The sequence below is a fragment of the Bison bison genome, unplaced genomic scaffold (assembly GCF_000754665.1).
Source record: "Bison bison bison isolate TAMUID 2011002044 unplaced genomic scaffold, Bison_UMD1.0 scf7180017864330, whole genome shotgun sequence".
Classification (NCBI taxonomy): domain Eukaryota; kingdom Metazoa; phylum Chordata; class Mammalia; order Artiodactyla; family Bovidae; genus Bison; species Bison bison.
This window is the reverse complement of record NW_011494902.1, coordinates 4008285-4034078: the sequence shown is the minus strand read 5'-3', so window position 1 is coordinate 4034078 and position 25794 is coordinate 4008285. Positions and strand designations below refer to the sequence as shown.

The following is a 25794-nucleotide window of genomic DNA, read 5'->3' as shown; positions in this document are numbered from 1 at the left end:
ATGCAGAGTACATCATGAGAAACCCTGGGTATGATAAGAAAGCCTTCCTCGGTGATCAGTGCAAATAAATAGAGCGAAACATTAGAATGGGAAAGACTACAGATCTCTTCAAAAAAATTAAAGATACCAAGGTAACATTTCATGCAAAGATGGGTACAATAAAGGGGAGAAATGGTATGGAACTAACAGAAGCAGAAAATATTAAGAAGAGGTGGCAAGAATACACAGAAGAACTATACAAAAAAGATCTTCACGACCCAGGTAATCACGATGGAATGATCACTCACCCAGAGCCAGATATCCTGGAATGTGAAGTCAAGTGGGCCTTAAGAAGCATCACTACAAACAAAGCTAGTGGAGGTGATCGAATTCCAGTTGAGCTATTTCAGATCCTAACAGATGATGCTGTTGACATGCTGCACTCAATATGCCAGCAATTTGGAATACTCAGCAGTGGCTACAGGACTGGAAAAAGGTTAGTTTTCATTCCAATCCCAAAGAAAGGCAATGCCAAAGAATGCTCAAACTACTGCACAATTGCTGTCATCTCACACGCTGGTAAAGTAATGCTCAAAATTCTCCAAGCCAGGCTTCAAGAATATGTGAACCGAGAACTTCCAGATGTTCAAGCTGGTTTTAGAAAAGGCAGAGGAACCAGAGATCAAATTGCCGACATCCGTTGGATCATCAAAAAAACAAGAGAGTTCCAGAAAAACATTTATTTCTGCTTTATTGACTATGCCAAAGCCTTTGACTGTGTGGATCACAACAAACTGTGGAAAATTCTTCAAGAGATGGGAATACCAGACCACCTGACCTGCCTCTTGAGAAACCTGTATGCAAGTCAGGAAGCAACAGTTGGAACTGGACGTGGAACAACAGACTGGTTCCAAATAGGAAAGGAGTACGTCAAGGCTGTATATTGTCACCCTGCTTATTTAACTTCTATGCAGAGTATATCATGAGAAATGGTGGGCTGGAAGAAGCACAAGCTGGAATCAAGATTGCCGAGAGAAATATTAATAACCTCAGATATGCAGATGACACCACCCTTATGGCAGAAAGTGAAGAGGAACTAAAAGGCTTCTTGATGAAAGTGAAAGAGGAGAGTGAAAAAGTTGGCTTAAAACTCAACATTCAAAAAATGAAGATCATGACATCTGGTCCCCATCACTTCATGGGAATTAGATGGGGAAACAGTGGAAACAGTGTCAGACTTTGTTTTGGACTCCAAAATCACTGCAGATGGTGACTGCAGCCATGAAATTAAAAAACACTTGCTGGTTGGAAGAAAAGCTATGACCAACCTAGACAGCATAGTAAAAAGCAGAGACACTGCATTGCCAACAAAGGTTAAATTTAGTTCAGTCACTCACCCGTGTCCGACTCTGCGACCCCATGAACCGTACCATGTCAGGCCTCCCTGTCCATCACCAACTCCCAGAGTCCACCCAAACCCATTTCCATTGAGTCGGTGATGCCATCCAACCATCTAATCCTCTGTCGTCCCCTTCTCCTCCTGCCCTCAATATTTCCCAGCTTCGGGGTCTTTTCAAATGAGTCAGTTCTTCACATCAGGTGGCCAAAGTATCAGAGTTTCACCTTCAAAATCAGTCCCAGTAATGAACGCCCAGGACTGATCTCCTTTAGGATGGACTGGTTGGATCTCCTTGCAGTCCAAAGGACTCTCAAGAGTCTTCTTCAACACCACAGTTCAAAAGCATCAATTCTTTGGCACTCAGCTTTCTTTATAGTTGAACTCTCACATCCATACATGACCACTGGAAAAACCATAGCCTTGACTAGACAAACCTTTGTTGACAAAATAATGCCTCTGCTTTTTAAAATGCTGTCTAGGTTGGTCATAACTTTCCTTCCAAGGAGTAAGCGTCTTTTAATTTCATGGCTGCAGTCACCATCTGCAGTGATTTTGGAGCCCCCCAAAATAAAGTCAGCCACTGTTTCCACTGTTTCCCCATCTATTTGCCATGAAGTGATATATCTAGTCAAAACTATGGTTTTTCAAACAATCATGTATGGATGTGAGAGTTGGACTATAAAGAAAGCTGAATGCCAAAGAATTGATGCTTTTGAACTGTGATGTTGGAGAAGTGTACTGTCTTGAGAGTCCCTTGGACTGCCAGGAGATCCAACCAGTCCATCCTAAAGGAAATCAATCCTGAATATTCTTTGGAAGAACTGATGCTGAAGCTGAAATTCCAATACTTTGGCCACCTGATGCGAAGAACTGACTTATTTGAAAAGACCCTGATGCTGGGAAAGATTGAAGACAGGAGGAGAAGGGACAACAGAAGATGAGATGGTTGGATGGCATCACTGACTCAATGGACATGAGTTTGAGTAAATTCCAGGAGTTGGTGATGGACAGGGAAGCCTAGAGTGCTGTAGTCCACCGGGTTGCAGAGAGTCAGACACGACTGAGTAACTGAACTGAACATCATTAGAAATGCGGGGCTGGATGAAACACAAGCTGGAATCAAGATTGCAGGGTGAAATATCAATAACCTTGGATATGTAGACAGTCCCATCCTTATGGCAGAATGTGAAGAGGAACTGAAGAGCCTCTTGATGAAAGTGAAAGAGGAGAGTGCAAATGTTGGCTTAACACTCAACATTCAAAAAACAAAGATCATGGCATCCAGTCCCATCACTTCATGGCAAATAGATGGGGAAACAATGGAAACAGTGACAGACTTCATTTTCTTAATCTCCAAAATCACTGCAGATGGTGACTACCACCATGAAATTAAAAGATGCTTGCTCCTTGAAAGAAATACCATGACAAACCTAGATAGCAGATTAAAAAATAGAGACATCATTTTGCTGACAAAGGTCCATCTAATCAAAGCTATGGTTTTTCTAGTAGCCATGTATGGATATGAGAGTTGGACCATAAAGAAGGCTGAATGCCAAAGACCTGATGTTTTTGAACTGTGGTGTTGGAGAGTCCCTTGGACTGCAAGGTGATCAAAATAGTCAATCCTAAATGAAATCAATTTTGACTATTCTTTGGAAGCATTGATTCTGAAGAGGAAGCTCCAATTCTTTGGCCACATGATGCAGAGAGCCAACTCATTAGAAAAGACCCTGATGCTGGGAAAGATTGAGGGCAGGAGAAAGGGATGGAGGAGCCTGTTGGATGGCATCACCAATTCAATGGACATGAGTTTTTGCGAACTCTGAGAAATAGTGAAGAACAGGGAAGCCTGGTGTGTTGCAGTCCTTGGGGTCAAAAAGAGTGGGACATGACTGAGTGACTGAACAACAACAACAATGATGTTACTTTCCCCAAATCCCTCTTCCCTTTACCCTCACTGACTCAACCCTGGGGGGTGGAATCTAAATGCCCAGCCAAAACTCCTCTTTTCTAAGCTCCATTTCAACTAGGAGTGGTTCTGTGACACAATGTGGCCAATGAAACCTTAGTAGAAGTTTCTGGATAGTGATTCTGGGAAAACTTGTTAAAATAGGGTCAACTCAGTTGGGATGTACCCTTTTGTCCTTTTCTTTTCTTCCTGCATCAAACAAGGATGCCAAACTTGGAACTGTAGCAGCTATCTTATGGCCTACTAGGAAGAAAGAATGAGAAGATTGTAGAGGTGTGGCTTTGACATCTTGGCTGCTGGTCTAGCAGGTGCTACTAACTCCAAGCTTCCTGATAAGTAGCAGGAGAGGCAAAGTAATGGGGAAAATAGTCCTATCTGTTTTGGTCATTACTTTGTGGCATTTTATTTGTGTGGCTGTTGTGAATTCCCTCTCATTACAGAAGTAAATACAGGATATGACACAGCTTAAATATTAAGTAGACGGAAGTCTATTTCTTTTTACCATAAAATCCCAAGGCATCAATTTTATTTCTGCAAAATGATACCATCTATCAAATTAATATTGTTAAATTGAATTGTTTTTATTTTGTGGTTTATTCCTCATTTCGTAAACGTGTTCTCATTTTTAAAATATTTTCTAAAATCTGTAAGTATAAGGAGTTTGTTCCTAGTTTTGGGTTTGTACTTATTTGACATAATTTTTTTTAATTAATAATAAGGTTTTGGGAGAATATTTTCCTTTGAAATAAGTTTGATGATTACTCAAATATGAGGCCCTGCTTGAGGCATTCATTCTGAACCCAGTCAATATTTTAATGCTTCGTCATATGCTTTTGAATGTAACTTTCATTGCACACTTAGATAGAAGTGACTACTCCTGTCTTTGGCCTTAATCTTGGCCTTGAAAGGACTTCAAGTACACTTATTGCTAATATATTTGCATCTTGCTCAGATAAAAGGCCTAGCACTATGCCTGGTGCTCAAAGGTATATCTGGTGAATGACCAAATCAATATTAGTGAATATCATGTGCTTGGTGGTTATTGAAATTTAAAATAATTTTTAATATGTGCTTCCACTAATTTAATATGTGCTTTCCTGGTGGCTCAGAGGTTAAAGCATCTGTCTGTAATGCGGGAGACCTGGGTTTGATCCCTGGGTTGGGAAGATCCCATGGAGAAGGAAATGGCAATCCATTCCAGTATTCTTGCCTGGAGAATCCCATGGATGGAGGAGCCTGGTGGGTTATAGTCCATGGGGTCACAAAGAGTCGGACATGACTGAGCAACTTCACTCACTCACTCACTCCACTAATTCAGCCTCACAGCTCCACAAGCTTGAGACAGTAATAAAAGTGCTCAGGCTTTATTAATATATAATTCAATAAATCCAAAATATAGGCTAAAAGGAATTTGTAGGCAAAAGATTATTTTATTTCCATGTTTTGAGAGAATTCTGTTTGTAATAAAACTATTTAACTTATTTCTCCATCTACCTAGCAATATTTAAGCATCTTTACTGTCTGAGCCACAAGGGGGCTTCCCCATCAATGGTGTACATGTCTTTATTAAGTAATTTTATTACTGTAAATCATTTTTACTACTTATAAATGGGGCTTCTCTGGTGGCTCAGCTGGTAAAGAATCTGCCTGCAATGAGGGAGACCTGGGTTGGGAAGATCCCTGGTAAGGGAATGGCCACCTACTCCAGTTAAGTATCCTTGCCTGGAGAATCTCATGGACAGAGGAGCCTGACGGGCTACAGTCCATGGAGTCACAAACAGTTGGATACAGCTGAGTGACTAAGCACACAAAGTCACTTTAGACTAGATCAGGCAGACCTGAATTACTTCTTATTTGCTTTTTATATGAACTATATTTTTGTCTTTAACTCCAAAATATTCTAATGAATGTTATTGTCTAATCCCTTAAAATTCTCCCACTAATTATTGCAGGAATATTCACCTTTTTTTGACCTGCAGTTGTATAAATAGTTACAAATAATTGTGTGAAAACTAACATGTGATATAATGGCCCAGGGGAAATTATTATACACCCTGAAAACAATAATAATTCTCTCAAAATAGCTTAGATACACCATTTTTTTAAACCCTAGGAGGATGCAGACACTATTTCCTGTTTTGCTCTTTATTCTTGAAAGTTACAGGGTAATTTTGTGCTAATGAAGTCAGACTAATGAAGCATAATATTTTCAAGATATTATCACGCATTAGGGGTTAGTTTAATTTTTAAAAAACTCATGAACAGGAAGAGCAATTCTTTTTGAAACTTCATTGGGTTGTTGGTATACACACAGATTTGTTTATACTCCCCCACATCTCTTATGTACCTTGAAATTATTACCAGACTTTTATGTCCTTCCTGTGTGTGATTGGTGTTTCATAATGGGCAAAAAGAACTAACACAAAAGAAATCACTAAATGTTATCTTAGTCTGTTTTTCAAAGTCATAACATGTACAGCAGATATGGGTTGCTTCATGTAAAATCTTTCTCCTCTCCTTCCCTGTCAACAGAGCCTAGAATTCTTTGGATGTACCTTCCATGTGTCTCTGAACATGGTGGGTAAGGCTATGTTCTCTGGAGCTACTTAGGATGAACCAGCAGAACGATGACATGAGTAGACTACACCTGGAAATCATCCCACCCTGGATTTCTCATTATATATTATGTGATATATTAATTCTCTTTAGTGGTTAAGCCATTTTGAGTTGTTTCTTTCCTTGCATCCTCATGAAAACAGTGTTTATAAAACCAGTTTTTAAAGTCGTCACATTTCCTTCCATTTTTAACGGCTAAATTGGAAGCCACTGCCCTCTGTTGTCTAGTCACTAAGTTATGTCCTACACTTCTGAGACCCCATAGACTTAGCAACCCAGGGACAGCGGAGCCTGGTGGGCTGCCGTCTATGGGGTCGCACAGAGTCAGACACAGTGACTTAGCAGCAGCAGCAGACTTAGCCCACCAGGCTCCACTGTCTGTGGAATTTTCAAGGCAAGAATACTAGTGTGGTTTGCCACTTCCTTCTCCAGGGGATCTTCCTGACCCAGGAATGGGACCCACGTCTCCTGTATTGGCAGGCTTATTTTTTGCCACTGAGCCACCAGGGAAGCCCATTGTCCTTTGTATCTTCCCTTTGTTCACTGCCAGTACTTACTTTTTGACAGTGAACATAGTTATTTGGAGTTTATTGAACAGAACTTATTATCACCATCATAACAGCACTGAAGTTTTTATGGTACCTTTTTATTTACAATGTATTATCTCATTTTATCCCAGCATAGCTTACTTGACTTGTTGTTCAGTCACTAAGTCATGTTGGACTCTTTGCAACCCCATGGACTGCAGCACTCATGACTTCCCTGTCTGTCACTATCTCCCAGAGTTTTCTCAAACTCATGTCCATTGGGTCTGTGATGCCATCCAATCATCTCATCCTCTCTCACCTGCTGCAGGGTCTTTTCCAGTGAGTCAGCTCTTCACATCAGGTGGCCAAAGTATTAGAGCTTCAACTTCAGAATCAGTCCTTCCAGTGAATTTTCAGAGTTGATTTCCTTTAGGATTAACTGGTTTGATATCAAACTTGGCTTAGTCATTTCATAAAACAGATGAGACTTAAGAAACTGGCGATAGAGGTCTAAGATATGTTTAACTATATGCTTGCAAATAAGAGCATTGCTTTAAGCTTTTACAGATATGAGGCAGACCAATTTGATTCACAAACAAAATAAATGCTTCTGTTTTGTAGCTTTTGTTTTTAACAGAAATTTCTAACCCAAGGGTAAGAGTCACAGACTCAAATCCATTGTTTAAATAATCCCTCTAGAGGTTTGATTGTTTTTGTTTTAATCAAGTGCTTAATTAGCTTCAGTTTCAAATATAAACATGTATCCTATGCCATAATAACTTCAGGATATTCAGGGAAAAGTTCCAAAAAGCGGTTTTAAATATGCATCTATCCGGAGTATATTGTAAAAGCCTTAGGTGCAGATTTAGGACTTGTGTATGTGTGGTACTTAAAACTATGAGGATGAATGACAGCTTTAGGAATTTAAGAGGAGCACAAGGAGAATGTGACTGAAGATTGAACACAGAAGAAGTGGAGTAGCAGAGGAGGCACCAGGAAATGGGGCAGAGATGAAAGCTAGTAGGAGAATCAGGAGTGGCTGGGAGGCCCAGGAGATCTTTTCCAGAAAATGTTGTTCTACCGCAGACAGTATGAAAAATCAAGCTAGTTGAGAGCTGAAGCAGAGGGTTTCCTGACCACATATATTTACCATTTGTCAAAGCAAGAAATTTTTTTTTTCTAATTTTCAACCTCAATTCCGCCCCCCTCCCCCCGCCTTTCTCTTTTATGTTGCATGTTAATATCATGTTACAGTATTATGTTGTGGACTTTAGGGATTTTACATAAGATTAGGAAAGGTGTAAATCTCAAGTTATTAGTTGTGACACACATACATATCTATACACACACACACATACGTACATACTGTATTCACATGCACACACGTATATTAACTTGTATTCACAGAGCCTATTTCCAGAAAACTATACAAGAAATTGGTTACAGCCAATGTCTGGAACACCCTTGAGGAATAGCGATTGGAGAAAGATTTTCTATTTTTGTACCTCTTAAAGCATGTGGATATAATGTATCCCCAAATAAATAATATTAAAAGTAAACAAATAAAACACAGGCCATTTTATCATGTTGAACTTTGATAGTTATGGGGAAAGGGATTTTAAGATACGGCTCTAACTAGAAAAATTGTTGTGACTTGCTTCTCTGAACTCCTGGCCCTGTGGCTTAGTCTATAGGGAATAGTGGGTGGGTTTATTAAAGTAACATTAAGTTGTTGTTCCGTTGCTAAGTCATGTCCAACTCTTTGCCACCCCATGGACTGTAGTGCACCAGGTTTCCCTGTCTTTCACTGTCTCCCAGAGTTTGCTCAAACTCATGTCCATTGAGTCAGTGATATCATCCAGCCATCTCATCCTCTGTTGCCCCTTCTTCTCCTGCCTTCAATCTTTCCCAACATCAGAGTCTTTTCTAATGAATTGGCTCTTCCCGTCAGGTGACCAGAGTACTGGAGCTTGAGCATCAGTCCTTCCAATGAATATTCAGGGTTAGGATTAACCTGGTTTTAGGATTGACTGGTTTGAACTCCTTGCTATCCAAGGGACTCTCAAGAGTCTTCTCCAGCACCACAATTCGAAAGCATCAATTCTTTGGTCTCAGTCATCTTTATGGTACAACTCTCACATCTGTACATGACTACTGGAAAAACCATAGCTTTGACTGTACAGACCTTTGTTGACTAACATTAAGTTAGCATTGGTCAAATATACCATACTAAAGGGTGATATGGTAGTATATTAACCATATTAAATTGTTATGGACGGTTTCATATGAATATCCAAAAAGTCAGTATTCTTCCTGGGATAATAGCCCACATCTGAGGTCACAGCATGCATGGTAATTGATTAAGCAGATTCTGTTTTCATGTACTGAGTCCTGAATTCTGTACTTCTGATTCAAAACAGAATTTGTTGTTCGGTCACTGAGTTGTGTCTGACTCTTTGCAGCCCTATGAACTGCAGCTCACCAGGCTTCCCTGTCCTTCTATGTCTCCTTGAGTTGGCTTAAACTCATGTCCATTGAGTCAGTGATACCATCCAACCATATCATCCTCTGTCGTCCCATTCTCCTCCTGCCTTCAATTTTTCCCAGCATCAGTCGGGTGGCCAAGTATTGGAACTTCAGCTTCAGCATCAGTCCTTCCAAGGAATATTCAGGATTGATTTCCCTCAGGATTGCCTGGTTTGATCTCCTTGCTGTCCAAGTGACTCTCAAGAGTCTTCTCTAGCACTACAGTTCTAAAGCCTCAGTTCTTCGGTGCTCAGCCTTCTTTATGGTTGAACTCATATCCATCCATGACTACTGGAAAAACTGTAGCTTTGACTCGATGGACCTTTGTCAGCAAGGTAATGTCTCTGCTTTTCAACTAGGTTTTTCATACAGAATTAGAGCATTAAGTTCTGAATGTCATCAAAATATTCTCTTGGAGAGTTTTTCTATTTTCTTTTTGACATGATTTATTCAAAAGAGATATGGGTGTTAATTATTGAAAAGGTATTTTGTTTTTTTTTAATATAAGGAAATTGGAGAAAAGCTTCCAGTTAAACACACATTATTTTGTTCTATGAGTCTTAGAAATTTAGCTGGTATGTAGAGTGATTGTTAGGAAAGTATAATGCTGTTCAGTTTTCTCTTTTCTACCTGTATTTGAATTGGGGTTTAAAATAGCTAACACTGAACATGTACATCCATAGATGTGGCTGCTGCAAATACCGGAATATATATGTCTTGATACTATAAGTGGTGATTAATGTAAGGAGCCTCAAGGTTTTGGAAACAACTCAGTGAAATGGAAAGTTGCTTTTTTGATGTCTGCAGCCATGCTGGATAAGCTATGATTCAAGCAATTAACAATGAATTTGGAACAAAGAAATGTTATTTTTTTTTTAATGAAAATGGAAAACTGAACTGCTTGTTAAATTCAGATAAAATTGTATAGCTATTGGCATACCAAACCAGGTTTGACAAATAAAATGCATATTCTTTAATGAAGGTTTTCATTTTAGCTGTAGGTTAAAGTCCCTATAATATGGATTGTATTTGCTATTTCCCAGTGGGAGAAAAAAACTGTTTATATTTCCATAGATATAATGTAATTCTGTGTAATAATGTGATAATGGGCAGTCCTTCATTTACAAATGAAGTTTAGGCTTTAGTTTCATTCAGATATGATATAAAATTTCTATGAAGTGAGAAATTGGATTAGCTATATTTTCACTTTTTATATTATGGTCTCCATCAGTCATTTTTATTGTTTTCCTTCTCAATGTTGACTCCGTGCCCATTGTTCAGGTTTTCAACATGTTATATGGCTACTTCCCTATTTTTAGTTTTTCTCTTGTTTTTTGCTACCAAAATTCCTTTCTGATTACTCTGTATCTGTTGCCTCCCTTTTTTTTTTTTTAAACTATCCACAATCCTCTCAACAAATGAGAACTGCAAGTGAGCTTACATATGGGCTTAGTATGGTGTCCTTTTAGTCATCCTTTGCAGCATTTGACACTGTTAACCCATTTACCCTGTTTTGAAATGTGTATCCCCTGGACTTCTTAGTCCCTGAACCTTGTTCTCTACCTCCATAAATATTTTTAGTTCCTTCCCTTTGCTTTCAGAATAAGAGTGGTTCCCAAGGTTGTAGGCATGAAAAAAATTCCTTCCTTTTTTTTTTTTTTTTTTTACAGTTTTTGCAGGAGAACCCCATTCTTTTCTACTTCTTCTGTTACCATCTTCTACTTCTTCTGTTACCATCTTCATGCATAGCTACTTGACCATTTTTATTTGTTGTCTTAACTTGATTGCCAAGTGTCTGATCCACAGATGTTACGCTCATAGAGTCAGTGATTGGGTTATGTATAGTATTTTGTCTTTTTAAAATATCTTCTCTATTCCCTACTTTTCTTTTGAGCAGTAGTACTACCATATTTATGTGTTCCCCGTACAGAATAATTCCTTTAGACAGTAATCTCTACTCAGTCTCTGCCCTTCTTCTCTTTCCATTGTCTCCTGAACCCTTTCAGGTGAGGCTTTTGTTCCCTACTGTTCTATCAAAGTTGCTCTTGTCAGGGCTGTGAATGATCTCTTCCCAAATCAAATGATCAATTCTTAGACCGAATTTCACTAGACTTGTCAGCAGCATTTGTCATAGTTGTTCATTAGCGCCGTCCCAAAACAGTTTCTTAACTTGGCCTCAAGGTCACTACATTCTTCTTGTATCTTTTTATATTACTGGATCCTTCTCAGTTTCCTTTGCTGGATCTTTCTCCCTTTTGTGACCTCTTATTGTTGGAGTGCTCCAGGGCTTTCTGTCAGTAGCTCTCTTCTTCCTAGGTGATCCCATTTAGTCTCCTGACTTTAAATATCATCAGTTTGGTTTTCTGTAGCTTCCCTGGTGGCTCAGTGGTAAAGAATCTGCCTACCAGTACAGGAGATGTGGATTTGATCCCTGGATTAGGAAGATCCACTGAAGAAGGAAATGGCAATTTACTTCAGTATTCTTGCCTGGAAAATCCCATAGACAGAGGAGCCTGGTGGGCTACTTAGTCCGTGGGATTGCAGAAGAGTTGTAGACAACTTAGTGACTAAACAACAAGAACAAATTTAGTATTCTGCTTTAGAATAATTTTAGTACTGCCTCTCTCCGTTGTTACCACCCTTCAGTTTTGCACTTTCAGATTGCAGAATGAGGTCCTTCCACTTGCAGAGTCTTCATTTAGAATATACATCATCCACTCAATTCACGTATATATAGTTTCATTGCCAATCACATTTCCTTTTCGTCTTCTATCTTGAATCTGTATTCAGTTAGTTCAGTTCAGTCCCTCAGTCATGTCCGACTCTTGGCGACCCCATGAATCTCAGCACGCCAGGCCTCCCTGTCCATCACCGACTCCCAGAGTTCACTCAGACTCACGTCCATCGAGTCAGTGATGCCATCCAGCCATCTCATCCTCTGTCATCCCCTTCTCCTCCTGCCCCCTATCCCTCCCAGCAACAGAGTCTTTTCCAATGAGTCAACTCTTTGCATAAGGTGGCCAAAGTACTGGAGTTTCAGCTTTAGCATCATTCCTTCCAAAGAAATCCCAGGGCTGATCTTCAGAATGGACAGGTTGGATCTCCTTGCAGTCCAAGGGACTCTCAAGAGTCTTCTCCAACACCACAGTTCAAAAGCATCAATTCTTCGGTGCTCAGCCTTCTTCACAGTCCAACTCTCACATCCATACATGACCACAGGAAAAACCACAGCCTTGACTAGACGAACCTTTGTTGGCAAAGTAATGTCTGTGCTTTTCAATATGCTATCTAGGTTGGTCATAACTTTCCTTCCAAGGAGTAAGCATCTTTTAATTTCATGGCTGCAGTCACCACCTGCAGTGATTTTGGAACCCAGTTGTTTGATTATTTTTCTCAAATATTTTTCTTCAAATGGTTTGCCTAAGTGATATAATCTTGGCGATCTTGATTAGCTGCATGTCTCTTTGCCATCCCACCCACTCCAGTGTTCTTGCCTGGAGAATCCCAGGGACAGAGGAGCCTGGTAGGCTGCTGTCTCTGGGGTCGCACAGAGTCGGACACGACTGAAGTGACTTAGCAACTGGATATAAGATTCATGAGTTCTGCTTTCCTTTCAAGTAGTCTAGATTAGTTTCTGTTGTTTTTTAGTTTTCTGATGTTGATGATAAAAGTGCAATGCAGTTGTTTTTTTTCCCCTTTATTGATAATTTTTCTTTCAGTCTAAATACTTACAAGGTTTTCTTTTTATTCATAAGATTAATGAATTTTATGAGGATGTGAGTAGATATTTGTCTTTTCTTTTCAGCTCACCCTGAAATGAGGTTCTCCATTTCAGTTATCCATCAGAAGTGTTTTTTTTAGCCCAAAGAAATTTCTTTAATTTTTGCTTCTCCTTTGTATATTGTGTCCTTTCTCCTTTTGAACAATTTTTCACGTTAGTTTTCAGGTTCTGTTCTTCAAGTGTTTTTTCTTTGCACTTCATCTCATAGTCTACTGATTTAGCTGTCAGTAATAATCATCTTTTTAAAAAATTTATATATTCAATTTAGTTTGGAAATCATGCAAGGGAGTGTGTGTGTTTGTTGCATTAGAATTTATTTAGGTGCTATAACAATTTTTGTGCAGGTGTTTAGTCTTTCTAGCACTGCTATTTCACTAGATATATATTCTGATTATTTACTTGTATTCTGTTCTTTCAGATGATGGGGCCTCTCACATGATCAGTTATTTTTCTATGATTGTTATTGTTGTTGTTCAGTCGCCAAGTTGTGTCTGACTCTTTGAGACCCCATGGAAGCCCACCAGGCTTCCCTGTCCCTCATCATCTCCCGGAGTTTGCCCAAGTTCATGTCCATTGAATCGGTGATGCCATCCAACTGTCTCTCATCCTCTGTCGTGCTCTTCTCCTTCTGTCTTCAGTCTTCACCAGGGTCTTTCCCAATGAGTCAGCTGTCCACATCAGGTGGCCAAAGTTTTGGAGCTTCAGCTTCAATGATGACTGTTTCTATGACAGCTCATTGGAAATCAAGTCTGGTTGCTGAACTATTGTAAATAGCAGGACTGCCAGAGGTTGGGACAGATATAGTGCCTAAATTTGAAGGACAGTCAGCCCCACTAGAAGTACCTGAAGGAAGCTCAGTGCTCTTTGATGGACTTGAACTGTCCTGGTTTCCAAAGTTCGGAAGACCCACCTGTCTCATGTTAGGAGAATCCAGCATAACCAGAGGGCTGGAAGACAATCTTACAACTGAGGTCTTCAGATACTTAAAAGCCAAGCCAAGGCAGTGATCTGCAGCCATCAGTCGTGTCAATTGTTGCCCAGGGCTCTGATGCTATTTTTCAGTCAGTTAACCACCCATGGGGTGATTTAGCTGCCTAACAGTTTGCTCTGATGTTACTTCACTAGAGTCATAAACCTCATCTAGCAGCCTGCAGGTCACAGTAGCTGCTTAACTTTAGAAAGTTAAGAAACTTGGAGTTGGGCATAGAAAATAAGCCACAGTCAAGGTGTTATATTACAGACTATCCTTGATCCTTTCTCATTCCAATGCCTTTACATTCTAATGACTCTCAGATTTATTATATCAGTCCCTGCTATTCCCCTGACTCACATATCCCGTGCCCCACCCAACAGTACAACTGGGGTATCTAACGGATACCAGAAAGGCTATAGATCCAAACCTTTTTTTTTTAATCTTGCTGCAACTTGCAGGATCTTAGCTCCCCAACCAGGGATTGAACTCTGCCCCCTGAAGTGGAAGCATGGAGTCCTAACCACTGGACCACCAGGGAAGTCCCCCAAACAGAACTTTTGATTGTGACCTCCAAACCTGCTGTTCTCCCCACCCTTCCCTTCTCAGTGAATGCATTACCACCATTTTTTCACAGTTAATTGCTTAAGCCAGTATCTTAAGATTCATTTTTGACTTCTTTCCCCTGTTTCATATCCATGATATCTCTATCCCAATTGTTCAGCATATCCTATTGACTGTGCTTTCAAAATGTGTCTAAACTGACCACTTTTCACCAACTCTGTCTCTATCATGCATCCATATATTGTTGTTCCTCTCTTGTTCTACTTCAGGTGCCTCCTATCTGCTCTGTTTCTGCTCTTGTCCTCTATAGTTTATTCTCTAGAAGCCAGAGTAATGTTTTTAAAAAGTTAAATGTTGCTTACTTCCAAAGGATTCTAAATCTAGACTTCATGCCATTGCTTATGGCTGTCCATGGTCAGGACCTAAGGTGCTTCCAACCTTATTTTCTACCATTTGCCATGACTCAGTGCATTTTAATCACATTAGACTCCCTCCGTTTACTTAACTACATCATAACCATCTTATCTCAGAGCTCTTGCATTTGCTCATTGCTTTGTTTAGAGTTCTCCTCCTCCAGATTTTCTCATGATTCCCTTCCGCATTAAATTTGTGACAACTTATTCAGATCTGTTTGAATTGCTTTATCGTAAAGATTATTCCTGACCACTATATAAAGTAGAAACTCCCTTACTTCCCTATTCCACTTACCTTGTTTCAGTTTTTTTAATGGCACATATCACCACTAAGATCATTTATTTGTTCATTGTCAGAAGTTCTTCCAGTCACCCTTTATGAGGAAAAACCTTTAAATGCTCTATCCCTAGGACTTGGGCTACCCAGGTGGCTCAGTGGTAAAGAATCTGCCTGCCAATGCAAGAGCCGCAGGTTTGATCTGGGTCTTGAAGATCCCTTGGAGGAGAAAATAGCAAACCATTCAAATATTTTTGCATGGAGAATCCCATGAACAGAGGAGCCTGGTAGGCTTGTCCATGGGGTCTCAAAGAGTCTAACACGATTGAGCACACAAACTTATGGTAGTGCTAGTCACATAATGTTGTTCAGTCACTAAGTTGGGTATGACTCTGCAACCCCATGAACTGCAGCAGCCAGGCTTCCCTGTCCTCCCCTATGTCCCAGAGTTTGCTCAAACTCATGTCCATTGAGTCCGTGATACCATCCAACCATCTCATCCTCTGTCACTCCCTTCTCTTCCCTATTGAGTTACTTATCAGGCACTCAGTAAATGATATATACTTCAAATGACATCTTTATCAAATTTGAATTGGATGTTAAAATGAAAAAGTAGGTATACATGTAAATCTTCCTGGAAATAAGTCATATTTTTCAAAGTATTGCTTTTTAGTTTTCTACTTTTCCAGCCTGTTTGGAAAAAATGTAATAAACTTGTTACTCTTGCATATGTTTTAAATTTCAGTTAGACTATTTATATTTTATTTTCCCATAAAAACTTAATATGTAACCTACCATCTTTTTTTCATTTTAAGAACAAAATTCCATTTTACCTGTAGGTTATTTCTTAATAATGTATTTATTACCAAATTCTTAATTTGTGTTTTATGTTAAAAGAAAGCATGTAATATAGTATAATGTCAAGGCCGTTGGGATTAAAGGAAGGAGAAAAATGCAAATAGGGACTTTTTCCTTTCTGATTTTTATAATATTCCAGTTTTTCTTTTTTTCCAAATTTCCTGGATATCACCTTGGTTAAGAGATTGGTTTTTCCCCTTATGATGTACTCACTGTCTCTAAAGGACCCCTCGTGATCTGGACCGTATCTGCTATCCTTTGTTTTGTTCTTTGCTTTTTTCTTCTAATTATGACCTTAGTTTATGCCCCTGTCCTCAATTTCCAGTGGATAGAATTTACTTCTGTAGGTTAATAAGAAAGAATAGGGAGGAGAAAATTTAGTGAAATAATAGTAGAATACAAAATTCAGCTTGAAAGTGGCCTAGCATGTATAATATAGCATATATTAATATAATTTTTTGTAAAACATGTTAATGCACTTTAATACAGCATCCGTCTAATCTCTAGGGGAGACCAGTAAACCTTACTTACCGGTAAGGAGGGAAGTCATTGGTACAATCACTTGCTGTTTTGCTCACGTTTTCGAAGGGTCATTGTAGCTATCGTCATGGGTGGGCATTGGGAAACAGCGTATCTGAAACTAACAGTCCCACATAACCATATGCCGTTGGCAGCTGGAGAGTCTTGTAAGTCAGGAAAGGCCCTTATTCTTATGCACACTTATAAACACCTCTCTCTGGCTTAGTGCTATAATGTGTAAACTGTTTTGTGGCAAGCTACTTAACAACGCTTAATCAAAACTTTTTAAATGGTTGACTTTGGTAATTAAGACATTAATTTGGTTTTATTTTTATTTTTTTCCAGGTGTATGGTGGCTGATGAAGTAAGTGTTTTCATGATTTTTATGTGGTTTATAAAATTCCCCAGCCAGTTTTTATTGTCTGCTATTTACCCTGTACTCTCTCTCATGTGACTGTGCATCTGCATATGGAGAGGAGAAGGGGAGGGCGAGGAGGAGGGTGGCAGGGCAGCAGCAGAGAGAATAAGAATGGGAAAGAGAATGTGCGTGTGTGTTTGTGTGTGCATGCATGCAGGGCATGCATTTGGAATATGTTAGTATTAACATTAGTGATCCAAAAATTCTGTATTTGTGGCCTCAGAAGAATGAATGCAACCCCAAACAAAGCTGAACTCTTCTTTACTTGTCAAAATGCTGCTTTCTTAGAACCTGGACTTTTAAGATTTTGCTCTAAAGATTATTTTTAATTGTTTTGTATAAGTGTGAAATGTACTATTCAAATGGTGTTTTATTGTCACTAATCAATTTGATACCTTTGAGTGGCATGTACTTGTATATACTCATATTCAGATTTTTCCACTGAAAGGGAAGCTCTTGCTACATAAGCTGCAGTACCCTGCATGCATTCTGAGTAAATTTAAGTCAGTAAAGTTCTGATTTTTTATATCATTTTGAAACATGTTTTCATGATATCTTTAATGATAATAGCAAAACATATACATTTAAAAATATGTCAGAGATGAAGAAAATGGATACTGAATTTTTTAAAAAGATATGTGAGACCATAAAAATTCTCCCAATTAGCTATTTTTTAATTTAATTTACATGTAGACTCACCAATGGTGTATCTCTAGGAAAAAAGTAAATAAGAGTATAACATGCAAATGAATGCCAAGCAGAAGGTTGATATACGGCTTCTTGGTTCATGCTGACTTATAATTACTGAAGTTTTTAGTTTGAACTCTTTATAGACATTTGTTTAGACTAAATGTTACAGTTAGAAACATAGTCATTGCCTGTGAAAAAGTTCAATGGTGTAATTAAAGAGACAGGACATGGACATTTGGAAAAAAAGTAGAAATGTCTATTTTGGAACAAGATGAATTCCGAAAGAATCTACATAAATTTATAGATTTGAGAGTCCAAAATTACTAAAAGAGGCTTAGGTTTTTAGTCGCTGAATATGTTTTCACCAAATAGTATAAATTCATACTTCAAAACCTCAAAACTAGGTATAACCATTTTATATAACATATAAATCGGTGCTGCATGTATTGATGTATGTATAAATTATTTTTTAAACAGACCAGTTTTATGTTCACAGTCAATATAACATGCAGTATTATTTGGTAATCTCCTCAAGTGATTCATGGGGAACATTTTACTGGGTATGACATTGCTACCTTGTTCCTCAATTTGGTGTTATAGTGGTTTGAATATGCCTTAAATGTGCAGAATCATTCATGGATTGAAATAAACATTTGATTAGCACCTGAACTCTGCTTAGCATTTATATTTCCCTGTTTTCTCAGTTAACATTAGACTAAGGATGGTGCATGATGAGTTCACGATGAATGCTTTAGCCAACAAGAGTTTTTCATTATACTCTTCACTTTTCATCACCTATTATTTACAGTTACACTTGTCACATGTTGAAGGATTTGTGGTAATCTTTTGAAACTATTATTTTTTAATTTAATAAATTTAAAAGAACCATTTAATATTTCAGTACTTAAAAGAAGATTCCCCTTTTGTGTCCCTCATATCTCCTCCCTTTTCACCAGCATTTTAAAGACTCTTAGTTTTTACACTTATTTGACTTTCCAAAGTTCATTATGTTGAATCCCCTATCAATAAGGTTAATTAAGGAAAAATCCTCAGTTTAACATATAAGTACAAAAAGTAGTCACAGAAATAGCATAGTGTTGTAAATTAAATTCTAAGATCACAGCTCAAAATATAATAACATCCTCTGTGTTTTGATTGAATTGAAATGCCATTTCTGTGGAGTCTTATTGAGCTAATATGGATGAAAGTGAGTAAATTAAAAGTCTTGAAATAGAAAGAACTTGTATATATGTAAATTATATGAACTCTGGTTTGACCTTCATTTTATTTTCTAATACTGTTCTCCTTCTCTTGCTCTTATCACAAAACAGTAGTGAAGTCAGAGAAGGAAATGCAGCTTATAATTTTGATTTTAAATTTAAAAAATATATTTTGATATGAATGAATTTTTGACTTATCAATAGATAGAGCTTTAGGAGAACAATTTTACATCTGTATTATTAACCTCTTTTATTTTTTTTTTAAATGCTTGAATACCTACTTGGAGTCTTGTATAATTTAACTGTCTGCTGTAATCTTTCCTCCCTAGCTTTAGAAGCAAATGACTTCCTTCACTGGTATAACTGCATCCTCTTCTTCTATCTTTCTACTAATGTCTTTTCTAATGTATCAAATCTTTGTGGAATTATATAATCTCTCTATTACGTATAAAATTGGAATGGTGACTTATTTGTTTGTCTAATTGTGTGATCTTTGAGTATTTATTATAAAACTATGTTTCAGATAACCAACAAAGATTCAACTTTTAATAAAATTAACTTTGCAGACTTAGCTTAAGCTCTTTTAATTCCTGTTTCCCTTTCTTGGTTTACTGTAGTTAAGTGTTGTCTCAAGAGCTATACAGTAAACATACAGAAACTCTTTTGAAGTACTGTTCCCTTAATAATGGAATTTTGGGCCACAGTCTGTAGTCAGGCTCTTGCACTATTACCTTTGCTGTTTCTTAATAGTTTTTTAACCACTGTGTTTTTGTTCTGTTGAAAATGTTTATTCACAGAAAGATTTTAAATGTGAAAAATAACTTCACATTAACATATACCAGGTAATTTAAGTGGATACACATGAGCAAAATATTAAACCTACACACTTAATACCTTATTTTCAGGGATTTAAAGGCAATTATTTTTTGTAGAAGCTTAGTGTTTACAAATTTTTGTGATGTTTGTTTTTACTTAAGAAAATGAGATTAACATCCTGGGTTTAGATGAATAGCTTAATAATTTCGCAGCTATGGACAAAATGTTGTCAGGACATGGATCTGTCTTCTCTGTGTATTGAATCTATTATCAGAGTCAGAAAATTCCTACTTTCCTCGTTTGTAATATTTTTGTTAGTACTCTACTTTAGTCGTCTCCCCCTACACTTTTCCCTAAGTTTCCTTCCTGTTACTTGAGAAAACATTTGGAGGCAGAGGGATGGTATACCAAATAAAGTATTGCTTTCCTTCCTTTTTCAGAAGAAAAGGAAACCGTTTGTCAAAGCTAAGCCACTTGGCTTGGCTTACTTTGTGACTATTTTGGGATTAATAGATAAATATTTGGAACAGAGACCAGAGACTTATCATTATGGATAATCTTTTTTTTTTTTTTGTCAAGGTGCTTCTCTGGAAGAGAAGTTTGGAGGGGAAAGGCTGTGGAAACTGTTGAATGCTTGCAGAAGTTTTTCTGGAGGCTGAAGTTTGAAAAGCCTTGTGATTTTCTCTGCAGGCAGAAATCTGTAGGTGTCTCAAAACACCAAAGAACCCCCTTTAGAAGATTATTTCTGAGCAGAATACCTTAAAATTGATACTGTGATATAGACTCTGCCAACATTTTAGGTTTGAGGACTAAAACATTAAACCAAACGTGAAGAATTTTAGTTTTCCTTTTACATAAGCCGACCTTGGTTTGACAAAGTGAGCTGAGATGATAGTTTTTATTCCATTTGCTTCTACAAATCCTTCTTTCCCTTTACGAGACCCTGGTGGAATTGAATCCTCTCTGAGATTTTACTGTTTCTGATAAGCAGAAACATAACCCCTTTGGCGTGGTGGTCCATTTTTGTTGAGTGAATAGACTGATTAAAATATTAATACTTAATTAACACATATGTGCCAGATTCTGTTCTACTGATTTAGATGTATTCATTTATTTCACCTCTGGACAACCCACTAGAATGTTATGATGATTACTACCACCATCATTTTTTAGATGAGAAAGCTGAAGTACAGGTATGTTAACACATGCTAGGAGCTGGTATCGAATCTGAAATAATCCAGCTCCCAAGTCCATTATTGCTGTTCTATACAAAGTCTGCAGGCACCAGACTTTCTGTTTTGAAAGGATTCTTAAATACAGAAGACTCTGTAAGATACAGTGCTCAAATGGATGAAACTGAACGATAAGTGACAGCATTTGTGCTGTTGAGACTGTTCTCTAAAACGGTATCATTTGCCTGCTTGTTCCTCATTTCTAAGGCCAGCTTTACTATTTTTTGAATGTCCTTTCTTAAAAATAACTTTTACATTTTAGAATAGTCTTTTTAAAATTTTTTTGGTTGCACTGGGTCTTCGTTGCTGCTCGCAGCCTTTCTCTAGTTGTGGAGAGCAGGGGCTACTCTTTGTTGCAGTGCATGGGCTTCTCATTGTGCGGGTTTCTCTTGTTGTGGAGCATAGGCGCTAGGCATTGAGCTTCGGTAATTGCAGCAGGTTGACTCTGTATTTGTGGGGTGCAGGCTCCAGGGCACGGGGGCTTTAGTAGTTGTGGCTCATGGTTTCTAGAGCATGGGCTCAGTAGTTGTGGTGAACGGGCTTTAGTTGCTCTGTGGCATGTGGAATCTTCCTGGACCAGGATAGAACCCGTGACCCCTCCAATGGCAGGTAGATTGTTATCCACTGTCTGTCCCACCAGGAAAGTTCAGTAACACTTTTAGTTTTATACAGTTATTGTGAAGATAGTACAGAGAACTCTTTTACGCCCCAAAGCTAGTCCCCCAGTATTAGTTACTTTACTATACTAATAGTAATGTGTCTCAATTAATGAACCAATATTCATATATTAGTACTGTTAACTGAAAACCATACTTTATTTAGACATCCTGTGGTTTTTACTGATGTCCTTTTTCTTTTGCAGGAGTCCATCCATGTTTTATAACATATAACTCCATTATGTGTTTTAAATAGACAGGTGGTTGTTGTTCAGTCGCTCAGTCATGTTCAACTCTGTGACCCCATGGATTGCAGCACATCAGGCTTCCCTGTCCTTCACCATCTCCCAGAGCTTGCTCAAGCTCATGTCGATTGAGTTGGTGATGCCATCCAACCATCTTGTCCTCTGTTGTCCCCTTTAACTCTTGCCGTCAATCTTCCCCAGCATCAGGGTCTTTTCTAATGAGTTGGCTCTTTGCACAGGTGACCAAAGTATTGGAGCTTCAGCTTCAGCATCAGTCCTTCCAATGAATGTTCAGGGTTGATTTCCTTTAGGATTGACTGGTTTGATCTCTTTGCAGTCCAAGGGACCTCAAGAGTCTTTTCCAGCACCACAGTTCTAAACATCAATTCTTCAGTACACAGCCTTCTTTATGGTCCAACTCTCACATCCACATGACTAACCAATAGCTTCTTCTGGTTGTGAGTTTCTCAGACTTCCCTTGTTTTTGAAGACCTTTACAGTCTTGAGAATTAATGGTTTAGTATTTGGTAAAATGTCTCTTAATTGGGATATGTTGTCTGATGGTTTTCTCATGATCAGACTGGGGTAATGTGTTTTGACAAAAAGACCACAGAGGTAAAGTGCCATTGTCACCATGTAATAGCAAGGGTACATAATATCAATTTAACTTATCACTATTGATGTTAACCTTGATTACCTGGCTTGATGTAATGTTTGTCAGGGTTTTACCCTGTAAAATTACTGGGTTTATTGTTGTTGTTCCTTCACATACTGTGTTTTTTAAAAGAAAATAACTGTATGTAGCCCATACTTAAGGAATGGGGATTTATGTTCTACTTCCTTAAAGGCAGAGTAAATATATAAATTGGGCTATCCTGGTGGCTCAGTGGTAAGGAATCTGCCAGCCAATACAGGAGACGCAGGTTCAATCCCTGGAGAAAATCCAGGAAGATCCCCTGGAGAAGGAAATGGCAAACCACTCTAGTAACTCCAGTATTCTTGCCTGGAATATTCCATGGACAGAGGAACCTGGCAATCTAGGTCACAAAAAAAGTAGGACATAACTGAGCTACTAAACAACAACAAATACATAAATTATTTGGAATTCATTTGTTCACTCACTTACTTTACTGTGTATTTATATAGGTAGGACTCATGGACATTCATCTTATATTTTGGGTTATTATCAGTACTTTTAAATTGTGTTACACAAATGGTTCCAGCTTTGGCCGTTGGGAGGTCTTTTAATTCACTTCAGTGTTCCATGACGTGCCCGCTTCTCTATAGGTTGTTCTGTTTGGGGTTTTGTGTTTTCTTTGTTTTTTTTTTTTTTCCAGTTTCCAATTTTCTTACTTTCTGGCACTATAAGATGCTCCAGAGTTCTCTTGTATATTTCCTACCACAGTCCTTGAATCGGCCGTTTCTCCAGGAAATCCTGGTTCTTCTTATTGGAGAAAGATACTGGAATCAGATCTAGGTGGTAGGTGTACTCATTTTTACTGAGGTGTCATTTCTTCTAGATCCTCTCAGCTGACAGAAGTGAAAGTGAAGTCACTCAGTCGTTTCCGACTCTTTGCAACCCTGTGGACTGTAGCCCACCAGGCTCCTCCCTCCACGGGATTCTCCAGGCAAGAATACTGGAGTGGGTTGCCATTTCCTTCTCCAGGGGATCTTCCAGACCCAGGGATCGAACCCGAGTCTCCCGCATTGCAGGCAGATGCTTTAACCTCTGAGTCATGTGTGTGTATGTATATATTTATAGATATTTATCAATGCAACCAGCTATTATCTGTATTTAAGCTAAACATGAATTCTTGATTTCTCCAGCTCTAATCCTTTACCACATGGATCATTCTATCTTTTCCCCTTGCTTAACTGTAACTTCCCATTCCATCAGTGAGAATCTTAGCTTCCACCGTCTGATATCTCTTTAATTAATTATGCATTTCTAGTATACAGGCATGGTGGTTTCAGTATTATTAACCTGTACCCTCACAGGAAAGAAAATTATTAACTAGAGTTCAGTGCTTCTGTACAGTTCCTTTTACCTTTATTTTTATAGGTTCCATTCATTTTCAGAATTATTTCTCTTTGTGATCCAGTGAAGTTGTTTCATACACTTATAATACAGTCCAGTTATTGTATCACACATTACATTGCATCATGAGATCTTCTCACCTCCTAAATTATTTTCAAATTTTGTATATATATCAAAATTTACTTTTTGTAATGTATTATAATGTTCTATGGATTTTCACAAGTACTTAATGTCTTTTAGGCACCATTACAGTATAATACAGAATAATTTTACTGCTCTAAATAATCCCCTATGCTTCACTTACTTAATTCCATTCAGACCAAAACCCCCAACAACCAAAGATATGTTTAATGATGCTGTCACTTTGCCTTTTCCAGAATGTCATACGATTGGCAGCATACAGTTTATAGATTTTTCAGACTGATTTTTTTCACTTAGCCTTATGCATTTAAGTTTCAACCATGTCTTTTTGTGGCTTGATAGCTTTTCTTTTTATCACTGAATAAAATTTCATGATATGGATGTGCCACAGTTTGTTTTTCCATTCAGCAAGATGAAGGGATGTATTTGTTGCATCCAGTTTTGACAGTTATGTAAGTGTTTGTGTGGATATAATCAATTGAGTAACTATCTAGGAGTGCAATTGCTAGATTATATGGTGTGTTAGTTTCCTAGGGGTGCCATGAGAAAGTACCACAAACTTGGTGGCTTAAAACAATAGAAATTTATCCTCTCTCAGTTCTAGAGGCTGGAAGTCTGAAATCAAGGTGTCAGGAAGTTTGTTTTTTTTTCCGAGGGTTCTGAGGAAAATCTCTTTGAAGCCTTTCTCCTGGCTTCAGGTGTAGGTCGGCAGGCTTTGGCATTTCTGGGGTTGTAGATGTGTCACTTCAATCCCTACCTCCCTTTTCATGAGGCATTCTCCCCTTCTGTCTGTCTCTAATCCTCTTGAAAGAACGTTAGTCAGATTGGATTAATGGTTTACCCTACTGTGATATGACATTCTCTTCACTAATTACATCTGCACAACCCTTTATCCAAAAAAGGTCATGTCCTGAAATACTGATTGGGTAGGACTTCAATCTATCTTTTGGTGAGCAGACACAGTTCAACCCATAATGTGTGGTGAGAATATGTTCACTTCTGTCAAAAACTGTCAAACTGTCTTTAGACATGGCTGTACCATTTGGCATTCTCACTAGTTGTGAGTGAGAATTCCCCTTCCCCTGCATTTTCACCAGCAGTTGGTAATGTCCATTTAAAAAAGATTTAAAAAAATTTTTTTAGCCATTGTACTACATATAGTAGAATTTCATTGTTCTTTTAATTTCCAGTACTCTAATAACAAATGATTTTGAGCACCCTTTCATTTGTTTATTTGCCATCTATGAATCTTCTTTGGCATGGTCTTTGTTCAGTTCTTTTGCCCATGTTTTAATTAGATTATTTTTGTTGCTATTGAGTTCTAAGAGTTCTTTGTATATTTTAGGTACAAGTCTTTTATCAGATATGTGATTTGCAAGTATTTTCTCCAATGACTTTGACTTATCTTTTCATTGTTTTAAAAGTTTCTTTCACAGAGCAGAAGTTTTTACCTTTAATAAAATACAACCTATCAACTGTTTCTTTCATTGATTGCCCTTTTGGTCTTATTTCTCATTGCCAAACCCAAGCCACCTAGATTTTCTCCTATGTTACCTTCTAGAAGTTTTATAGTGTTACAATACACTTTGGTCTACGACTGATTTTGGGTATAAAGTTCAGTTCAGTTCAGTCACTCAGTCATGTCCGACTCTTTGTGACTCCATGAATCATGGCACGCCAGGCCTCCCTGTCCATCACCAACTCCCGGAGTTCACCCAGACTCATGTCCCTTGAGTCGGTGATGCCATCCAGCCTTCTCATCCTCTGTTGTCCCCTTCTCCTCCTGCCCCCGATCCCTCCCAGCATCAGGGTCTTTTCCAATGAGTCAACTCTTCACATGAAGTGGCCAGAGTATTGGAGTTTCAGCTTCAGCATCAGTCCTTCCAACGAACACCCAGGACTGATCTCCTTTAGGATGGACTGGTTGGATCTTCTTGCAG

At 38.3% G+C, this 25794-nt stretch overlaps 1 protein-coding gene across 3 annotated transcripts in view; it reads left to right on the top strand.

The window, feature by feature from the left end:
* Positions 1 to 25794, top strand: part of ZRANB3 (zinc finger, RAN-binding domain containing 3) — a 304927-nt gene that overhangs the window by 100134 nt on the left and 178999 nt on the right. For all 3 annotated transcript variants that reach the window (XM_010853654.1, XM_010853653.1, XM_010853656.1), the window contains one exon: positions 16744 to 16762. In XM_010853654.1, coding sequence (XP_010851956.1) covers positions 16744 to 16762 — 19 coding nt within the window. The remainder of the gene's footprint in view (positions 1 to 16743; positions 16763 to 25794) is intronic.